This window comes from Zingiber officinale, chromosome 5B (assembly GCF_018446385.1).
Source record: "Zingiber officinale cultivar Zhangliang chromosome 5B, Zo_v1.1, whole genome shotgun sequence".
Classification (NCBI taxonomy): Eukaryota; Viridiplantae; Streptophyta; class Magnoliopsida; order Zingiberales; family Zingiberaceae; genus Zingiber; species Zingiber officinale.
Genome location: NC_055995.1, coordinates 113,147,540 through 113,157,456, shown reverse-complemented (window position 1 = coordinate 113,157,456; position 9,917 = coordinate 113,147,540). Strand labels below are relative to the sequence as shown.

Sequence of the window (9,917 nt, the reverse complement as noted above, 5' to 3'; positions counted from 1 at the left end):
TTGTCCTAATTTTATGGTGTAGGAACTTGAGATCTGCAAAGTATCTTGAACCAGGATAGTCTTTGCAATCGGAGAGGATCCAGGCGACTGGAGATCCAGGCGATCGAAGGTCCAAGTAATTGGATGTCCAAGTGATCAAATAGGATCCAGGCGATAGAAGGTCCAAGTGATCAGACATGATACAAGCACCGGAGATGGATAAAGCATGACAGTGTCAGATCGGATGAGACTTAGCTAGGTTGCCTGGGGATTATACATGTGATCGGAATGACCTATAAATGAATCTACGGATAGCAGCCTCTGGATAACACTTTTGATCAACTTCCTACTCTCGTCTTGCTCTAAAATTCGACTTCAATCAACGTCAGATCCTTAAATTTGTCGGTATAATTGTTCTCTTAATTGTCTTTTTGTGCTTTAATTTGTAAAAAATGATAAACATGTTACCATTCCTTAAATTTTTGTAAAAGATGAATCTTTGCCCCCAAATTATTGTTTGGATGAGGAGATTTTTAATGGATTACCTGAAACGATCAACAACTGCGAGCCTTGGACTAACAACACAAGTTGTGAACCAAGTAAAAACAAATGTGTCATTTGTGTTTTGTTTGTATTTCATTATTCTACTGCGTACTTCGAAAAAAGGGAGTTAGCGACACGTGCTATTCACCCCAATACTTTTTCGATCCTACAATTGATATCAGAGTGGAAGTGTTCTCACCCCAACATTTTTTTATCCTACAATTGGCATCAGAGTGGGGGTGCTTTGAATTGGTGCAATCGTCGTTCGATCAATCTTTTTCTTGCTTTATTTTCAGTTTCCCATTTTATTTTTTTCACTCCCACACAACTAATTCAAGACCAAATCTTGGCACATTCTTTCTTATTTTTTTTCTTGCAAGAGTTATTTGTTTTGATAACCCATTAAGAAGGCTATAGCATGGCCTGACCACCTATCTTCTCTAGCTATGATTTCGGCTACTGGAAGGATCAGATGGAGTACCACTTGAAGACCCAAGTGGAGATGTGGATCGTGATCCAAATAAGATTCACATACCCCACCAATGAAGAAGTACCATTTGGCTGTGACAAATGGGACAACACCACTTATAAGTAGATTGAGGCTGATGCTAAAGCTACTCAGACTCTACAGTGCAGCTTGACCAAAGAGGAACTAAACCGAGTCGGACCATTCAATAGTGCAAGGGATCTTTGGGACAAGTTGATTGAGCTTTACGAAGGGACCTCCAATGGTAAGGTATGTAAGATAGATTTGCTTCTGAATAAATGCAGGATGAATATTCAGCAGATTGGCTCCGTGCTCGGATCCAAGATATGCTCAACGACCTACACTCAATCAGATAGCCTATCGAAAACCACAATGTCATCAGGTATATCCTAAAAGCATTTCTGAGATATACCTTGTGGGCTTCCATGGTCGATGCCTACAAATTTCGAGGGACCTTTTAAAGTAAAATTAGATGAGCTATTTTCTGAATTCAAACTGCATAAACAATTTAATGCTACTCCTGTTGATTATAGGTAAAATCAAAAGTAAGGAGCCAAAGCCCAAGTTCTGAACTAAACCAAAATCCAAAGATGAGTCGATACAGAAGACGACGAGGAGATCACCTCCGAACTAGTCAATCTAGTTCGAAAGCTATTCAAGAAGAAGAAAGATTTCACCAAACACAAGTTCAAGAAGGTGATCCAAGAAAAGACTAAGCAGTTGGGTGATGTGCGTAGGTTATATACACTTTTATGCATGTCTTGACGCACATCTACTTGTATTTCATTAGCATAATCTATGTTTATTGCACCCTATTTCATTGTAATGTCATACTTCCATTATATTTTGTTCGAAGATCTGCTCTTTGCTTGTTTTGATTGACAGGATGCTATTTGGAGCGAAAATGGAGCTAAAACGCACATAGGAGCAATGAGCCGTGTAGGCCGCACGGCCGTGTGGCCATTAGCTTGTTTTGGTCGTGCCAAATGGCACGACCGTGCTCCACCATAGCAGCAAATCAAGCCACGGCCGTGTATGCCACACGACCGTGCCAACATCCTGTGGCCAACCAACACACGGTCGTGCCAAATGGTCACGACCGTGTGAATTCACACGACCGTGTGGCCTCGGCAGAGAAGAAAAGGGTCACGGCCGTGTGAGCCACACGACCGTGTGACTCAACCAGATAAGAAGTCGTGTGAGGCCGTGTGGATCCCACACGACCGTGTGACGAAGAACATGAGCTGTGCCACGCCAAAATAGAGCTTGTAGGATTTTTGCAATCTTGCAAACCCAACAATCCCCCCCCCCCCCTCAAACAAAGGACCATATGCTTCCCAAGTCCGATCCTTCGACCCACCAGGTCTTCTTGCCCTTCGGTCCACCCAACCTACTAGGATTTCCTTATCTGGTGTCTGGTCTTCTTAATTCGAACATAGGAGCCTCCACTTTCTTTGTTCGAGATAATATTGTACCCACATGGCTTAATCAGACCATCGTTGTTGTGCGCAGTCGGTGGTTAAACCTTCTGACAGTCCGGGCTCTAATACCACTTGTATGATCGAAAAGAATTTAGATATCTCCACATTTGCATGATATTGTCCACTTTGGGCCTAGACCCTCATGACTTTGCTCTTGGGCTCTACCTAAAAGGTCTCATGCCAATAGAGATATTTTTTCTCTTTATAAACCCATGATCTTTCCCATGTGTTTTACAATATGGGATTATGTTTGCAATCTTGCAAACCCAACAGAGCTGTGCTGAATTCTGGGCAGACTGCAGACCGTTCGCAAAACGGCCATAACTTTGCGCTCGGTTGGAGTTTTTGGATGATCTTTATACCAAAACGTAGCTGACTTCAAGATCTACAACTTTACTTCAGGTCCAACAGAGAGGGATACTTGTCTACCCATACTAAATGGCACGGCCGTGCCTCTTAACCGCGGGTTCAACTGGACCTTCGCTGAGACTGCAGACCAAACTTTGAACCGCCATAACTTTCGTCTCGGTTGGAGCCAGGGCTTGATCCAAGTATTAGATTGAAGATAATTTCAAGAGATACAACTTTGGTTCAGGGTGAATCACAAGAAAACCTGGTTTAGTGGGTGAAAAACTCATTTTACCGAACCCCTGTTTTCCTGGTTTTCCTGGACAGTTTGGAGGAGGTATAAAAGGGTCAAGATCTTCATTCTTGGACTCATCTTGGATCTTGGATCTGGGACTTCGTCCCTCTCCTTGGGGGAAGAGGGACAAAGGTGACATACAAAATTTACGGAGATTTTGAGGTGTTGGTCTTGACCAAATATTTTTATGATTCTTAGAATTTCAAATATTTTTCAATTCCCTAGCTGTTATACTAAAGAATAGACTTAGTAGTCACAATTATAATGATTAAAAATAAAACTTGGACACTAAGGTGAACTGTCCTCTCAGAACTGAGAACAATAAAGGTGTATTTTATTCATTAGTTGTTGAAACATATTTAGTGACGTTATCTACCGGTATCTGGTGTGAAGATACGGGAGCCACTGATCATGTCTACAATTCATTGTAGGGGTTCCAAGAAACCCGACAACTATATGAAGGGGAAATCACCGTCTACATAGGCACTGCTGCAAAAGTAGCAGTTGTTGTAGTGGGAGATGTTTATCCTTTGATAAGAATAAAACATAAATTTTGAGAAATTGTCTTTACGTACCAAGTTTTAGAAAGAACTTGATTTCAGTTTCTAAACTATTCAAAGAATTTGATATTCTGTCTATTTTGATAACAAAGTTGTTATCAAGAAAAATAGGGACGTTATTAGTTCTGGTATGTTGGTTGACAATTTATATATTCTAAATCCAAAAACTCCCACGATGCAACAAATAGAAATTAATAACACATCTTCTAACTCTAATAAGAGAAAGCAACCTTCAGAAATGAACAAATCATATCTTTGGCATCTAAGGCTAGGTCATATTAACTTGAGTAGGATTCAAAGGATAATAGTCGATGAACTTTTGAGTTCATTGGTGGTGGAAAACTTTCTAACTTGCGAGTCTTATTTGGAAGGAAAAATGACCAAGAGGCTTTTTAAGACTAAGGGGTATAGAGCCAAAAGATGTGTTGGAATTATTCTGATTTGTATAGACCTATGACTATCCAGGCAAGAGGTAGTTTTGAATATTTTGTCTCTTTTATAGACGACTATTCGAGATACGGGTACATTTACTTGATGTGCCGCAAGTCTGAGTGTTTTGATAAGTTCAAAGAGTACAAGGCTGATGTGGAGAAACGTCATGGTAAAAGTATCAAAACACTACGGTGAGATCGCAGTAGCGAGTACCTCTTAGGAGAGTTCAGGAGTCACTTATCAGAAGTCGGGATTCAATCCCAACTGACTACACCTGGTACACCCCAACAGAATGGTGTGGTAAAACGAAGGAATATGACTCTTATGGAAATAGTTAGATCAATAATGAGTTATTCAGAATTACCAAATTCGTTTTAAGGATACACTCTGGAAATGGAAGTGAACATAGTACCTTCTAAGTCAAAACCCTCTACTCTCATAGAATTGTAGAATGGACATAAGCCTAGTCTGAAGCATATTCGGATTTGGGGTAGTCCAGCATATATGCTGAAGGGAGACACTGAACAGGAGTTCACTTATTTGTGGGTTATCCTAGAGAAACGAAAGGAGGTTTATAGTCCTAAAAATCATAAGGTCATTATTAGCACCAATGCCCGATTTTTAGAAGAGGACTATGTAATGAATCATAAGCCCATAAGTAAATTTGTTCTTAAGGAAATAATAAAGGACACGTCTAATCTAATACCAACAGTACAAGATGAGATACCACAAGAAACTGTAACACGTATCACAAATGATACACAACTATAGACAGTGTCTCGTCGTAGTGGGAGGGTTGTTAGGAAACCTGAAAGATTCATGTTTTTGGGAGAGTCGTCGGACTTGATCCCAGGTAAACATGAACCTGATCCCCGTACATATGACGAAGCACTCAAGATAAAGATGCAGCATCTTGGCAAAGAGCAATGAATTCAGAAAAAGAATTTATGTATTCTAACAAAGTCTGGGAGCTAGTAGAACCTTCAAATAGTGTAAAAGCTATTGGATGTAAATGGATCAACAAAAGGAAAAGAGGGGCAGGCGGGAAGGTGGAAACCTTCAAAGCAAGGCTTGTTGCGAAGGGGTATACTCAGAAAGAGGGAATTGATTATGAGGAAATCTTTTCACCAATAGCTATGCTTAAGTCTATCCGGATACTCTTATCTATTGCTGCTCATATGGATTATGAGGTTTGGCAAATGGATGTCAAGATAGCTTTCCTTAATGAAAATCTTGAAGAAAACATCCGTATGTAGCAACCAGAGGGGTTTATTGCAAAGGGAAAAGAGCATCTAGTATGTAAGCTCAATCGGTCTATTTATGGACTAAAGAAAGCTTCAAGGTCTTGGAACATCCGGTTTAATGAAGTAATCCAGTCGTATGGATTTATTCAGTGTCCGAACGAGTCTTGTGTAAAGAAGAAGTGTGATGGAAACGTTGTGGTATTTCTTGTACTATACATAAATGACATTTTGTTAGTTGGAAACAATATCAAAGTGTTGTCATAAATAAGGGTATGGTTGTCTAAGAAATTCGATATGAAGGACTTGGGAGAATGCGCACATATTCTCGGGATCAAGGTAATAAGGGATCGCAAGAACAGAATGTTGTGTTTATCCTAAGGTTCATATATCGATACGATCCTAGCTCGTTTTAGCATGCAAGACTCCAAGAAAGATTTTCTACCTTTTAGGTATGGAGTATCTTTATCTAAAGAGATGTCTCCAAAGACATCAAAAGAGATAGAAGATATAAAGACAGTTCCTTATGCTTCAGCTGTAGGAAACCTAATGTATGCTATGTTATGCACGAGACCGGATATCTGTTTTGCCTTGGGCATGGATAGCAGATATCAAAGTAATCCAAGACAGAGACATTGGACTGCCGTAAAGCATAGAGATTATATGATGGTTTACCAAGCAGATGATTTAATCCCTGTGGGTTACACAGATTTTGACTTCCAATCAGATAGGGACAATAGTAAGTCGACCTCAGGGTTTTGTGTTTACTTTAGGAGATAAAGCCATAACAATGGAGGAGTAATAAGCATAAATGCTTTTCGGACTCCACCATAGAAGCTGAGTATGTGACAGCCTCTAAGGCAGCCATAAAAGCTATATGACTCAGAAACTTCATGATGGACTTAGATGTGATTCCTGATTTGCCCAAAAATTATTACAGTGTATTATGATAATAAGTGGTGCAGTAGCAAACTCGAAGGAACCACGAGCCCATAAGGCAAGTAAACACATAGAGCGCAAGTACCACCCAATACGAGACATCGTATAACGAGGAGAAGTTATTGCTGCCTAGATTGCATCAGATGATAACCTGGGAGCACTACAACAAAAACCCTCATAGACATCAGTGGGTAACCGATGTCTTTGAGTATTTTACACCGGTTTTTTCAAAAATCGGTGTCTATAAGCGCAGATTTTAGCTCATAGACATCGGTTTTTTAGGCGATGTCTATGAGCGTCTTTTTTTCGTTAATAGACACCGATTTTAACCGCAGTTTTTAAAATCCGGTGTTAATGAACCAAAATAAAATATTTTAATATTCCCACAGCCAAAATTTGCAACACTGTGAAGTTCCCTCCAAACCTAAATCTATATCGCACCCCTTCCTCAGCGCGACCATCTCTCTCGTCTAAACCTAAACCTAAATCTCCGACCATCTCTCTCAACCTCATCTCCCTCTTCTCCTTCCTAGATCGACGTCCTTTCCTCTCCCGATCAGGATAAAGACACGACGCCCTTGCTTCTCCATCCGCGTTGTGAAACCTCAGCCACGTTGCTCGCAGTCTCTCTTGTTTTTTTTGTTGGTCCAGTCCGCGGAAGAAGAAAAAAAAAAGCCGCGTCGCATCAAAAAAAGCACCGCCCGCGAGCGAGCTACTCTCCGCGAGCCCTAGCCACCTTCCTCTCCGCGAGCGAGCTCCTCTCCGCGAGCCACCGCCCTCTCCACGAGAGAGCTCCTCTTCGCGACCAGCCACCTTCCTCGCCGTGAGCCACCGCACCTTCCTCGCCGCGAGCTGGAGCTCTCCACGAACCCTATTCCTCTCAGCGAGCCACCTTCCTCTCCGCGAGCAGTCTCCTCACCGCAAGCCCAAGCAGCAGCGGCCAGACACCTTCCTCGCCGCGAGCCACGACCCTCTCCGCGAGCCCTAGCAGAAGCGCCGGCGCCTCCCTCTCCGAACCCGGGAGAATCCGAGAGAAGCAGAATCGCCTCTCTCCCCTCCTGCCGCACTGTTCTGGAAAATCCTGCCGCTGCGACCTCTCCGCCGCAAGGTCGGAGATAAAAATGAGAATGTGCATGATAGTTTCTGGAGTAGGGTTTCAATACTTGACTTGCCAACATTATTGGTAAGTGATGAGATAAAAATGAGAATGTGCAAAGTTAGAATTGTCCTCGCTTATTGATGCCCAGTTCACTACATGTCTTTTCATATTGATATTTTGCTTTCTTTCACCTGTGTCTAGCACTATTAGCTTCTTACAAGGGACTGGTTTGTCCCAAACTACTCTCTTGGCAAGCCTTGTGACTTGATGCAGCTGGGGATTATACTTGATGTCCTTCCTTCCTTACACCATTGCCATTTTTGAATATGTTTAGGAGATTTGTATTTAGCAGCTAACGTCACCTGTAAAATTCTACATGCAGAATAAGTTCAGAAAGTTCATTAGGAATTAAGCTGTGGATGTGGAACTGAGTGGATGTGTCTTGGAAACCATAGTTGATTGCCTGTATTCTTCTTGTTACTAATAACGTCACCGTGCGAGGACGACGGAGTCGTGCATTTGGTCATGGAGCTGTGCGAGGGCGGGGAGCTCTTTGACCGCATTGTGGCAAGGGGCCACTACTCAGAGCGCGCGGCAGCTGTGGTCATGAAGACCATTGTTGAGGATGTCTTCATGATCCGTGAGTTCCTTCCTCAGTTCCTTGTGTTGGAATTGGCAGCAACTTGGGCGGAGAAGGGAGGATGTCTTCTCCTGCTCCTCCCTTCTGAGATGGACCGCGAAGCCCTGCATAATAGACATTGATGAAGCCGGAAGAGGCGCCATTTTGGGTACACTTATTTTCTCCTTCATCCCCCATTTCCTCCCTTCTTTCCCACTATGATCACTTGATTTCGCTGCGTATTTCATTGACAAAGAACGATCATCATCTATCAGTTTAGGTCCCATGGTGTATGGTTGCTTGTACTGCGCGAAGTCCTACCAGAAGACCCTCGCCACTTTGAACTTCACAAGTCCAAATCATCCTCATCTTCTACTGCTTGTTGATTTTTCCCCCTTTGATGAAGTGTCTTCTTTCTAATTAGAAAAGCTTGGACCAGTTGAAGTTTCTGTGTAGGTACGGATGTGGGCACATTGATTTAATCTTGTGATTAGGTTCAGAATAGATAATTAACATAACATTTCTTCCACTGATACTGTCTTTATCTGATTATTTTGTGTTGCTAACAATGTGGTGCAGCCATGGAACTATCTATGCTAGTGTTGTCTTCTAAAATAGTTCGTGTATTGCCGTTAATGTTGTTCTAAGGAAAGAATTTATCTCACAATTCATTGTTTACTTAACATTTTGTTCCTTGCATTTTGCTAAGTTAGTTTGCTAAAACAAAAGAACACTTCGTAAGAATGTTTTCCTTATTTTCTCCTCCTTGGTAATATTTTAAGAACTATTGGCAATGCACTTATTGAGATTGTTTTCATGTCTAATTTGAATATTTTGATCTCTGAGTGTCTGAATGAGAAGATTAAGTTCATAATGTTATGAATGGAGTGAACTATTGGCAATGACACTGCTTGAACAAGAAGCAATTTTTGTTCAGTGGAGTTGAGGGAGAGTTTTATTTTTACTGTATTCATCTATTTATTTTAGTCTTAAAGTTCTCCTGGTTAATGAAGTTAGAATGATTAGTTACCATATGAATGCATATTAATGATCTTCATTTTTGTTGAGTCTCATTAATGATCACTTCCATTCAATAACATAACTTGAAGTTTAGTTTTACTATAAGGGCGTGCTCTACTTTTTTTTCTCTTTTTACCCCAATTCTAGGTGAAAGATTTTCTGAGATAGTTGGAAGCCCTTATTACATGGCTCCAGAAGTTTTAAAACGGAATTATGGACCAGAAATTGATATATGGAGTGCTGGAGTTATACTCTATATCTTACTGTGTGGAGTTCCACCATTTTGGGCTGGTAAGCTTTCTATCAATAAATCCATTTTGCACACTTCATTATTTGTTCTACCACTTTATACAAATAAGTTACTTATTGTCTACTGTAAGCTTTCCATGAATAAATCTATTCTTTATTAGTTCTATCACTTTATGCTAATAAGATACTTATTGTCTATTAATTAATACACTTTTTGTATTTCTTCAGATACATTTTCTATCTAACGAGCTATGATTTCTTAATTGCAGAAATTGAACAGGGAGTTGCTCAAGCAATTCTTAGGGGCGTAATAGATTTCAAACGGGAACCATGGCCTAGTATTTCTGACAGTGCTAAACATTTAGTTCGGCTGATGTTGGAACCTGATCCCAACTTCGGTTAACTGCAAAGCAAGGCAGTCTTTCATGATCTTTCATGATTCACATATTCAAAGTTTTTATGTGAGTATTGATTCTTCATTATTTTCTGATATGGTATTGCTAATTTATAAAGATTAGCTTGAACTAAACACAATCGTTACTGTTAGTTCCATAACAAAATATCTTCAGGATTCAGAATTGCTCATACTTCTTTTTTTTTAATCATAAACATATTCCTTATATCC

The 9,917-nt window shown here is 40.6% G+C and overlaps 1 protein-coding gene across 1 annotated transcript; it reads left to right on the top strand.

The window, feature by feature from the left end:
• Window positions 1-7,929: 7,929 nt before the first annotated feature.
• LOC121986926 (calcium-dependent protein kinase 7-like) lies at window positions 7,930-9,695 on the top strand. The gene is made up of 3 exons (XM_042540848.1): window positions 7,930-8,107; window positions 9,191-9,334; window positions 9,562-9,695. The coding sequence occupies exons 1-3, from the start codon at window positions 7,930-7,932 to the stop codon at window positions 9,693-9,695; spliced, it is 456 nt and encodes a 151-aa protein (XP_042396782.1).
• Window positions 9,696-9,917: the final 222 nt, after the last annotated feature.

Excerpts from the sequence above, each read along its gene's own strand:
- LOC121986926 (XM_042540848.1), top strand. The coding sequence starts at position 7,930 with ATGGAGCTGTGCGAGGGCGGGGAGCTCTTTGACCGCATTGTGGCAAGG. Across the intron at positions 8,108-9,190 it reads TTGGGCGGAGAAGGGAGGAT|GTGAAAGATTTTCTGAGATA; the intron begins GTCTTCTCCTGC and ends CCCCAATTCTAG. Across the intron at positions 9,335-9,561 it reads AGTTCCACCATTTTGGGCTG|AAATTGAACAGGGAGTTGCT; the intron begins GTAAGCTTTCTA and ends TCTTAATTGCAG.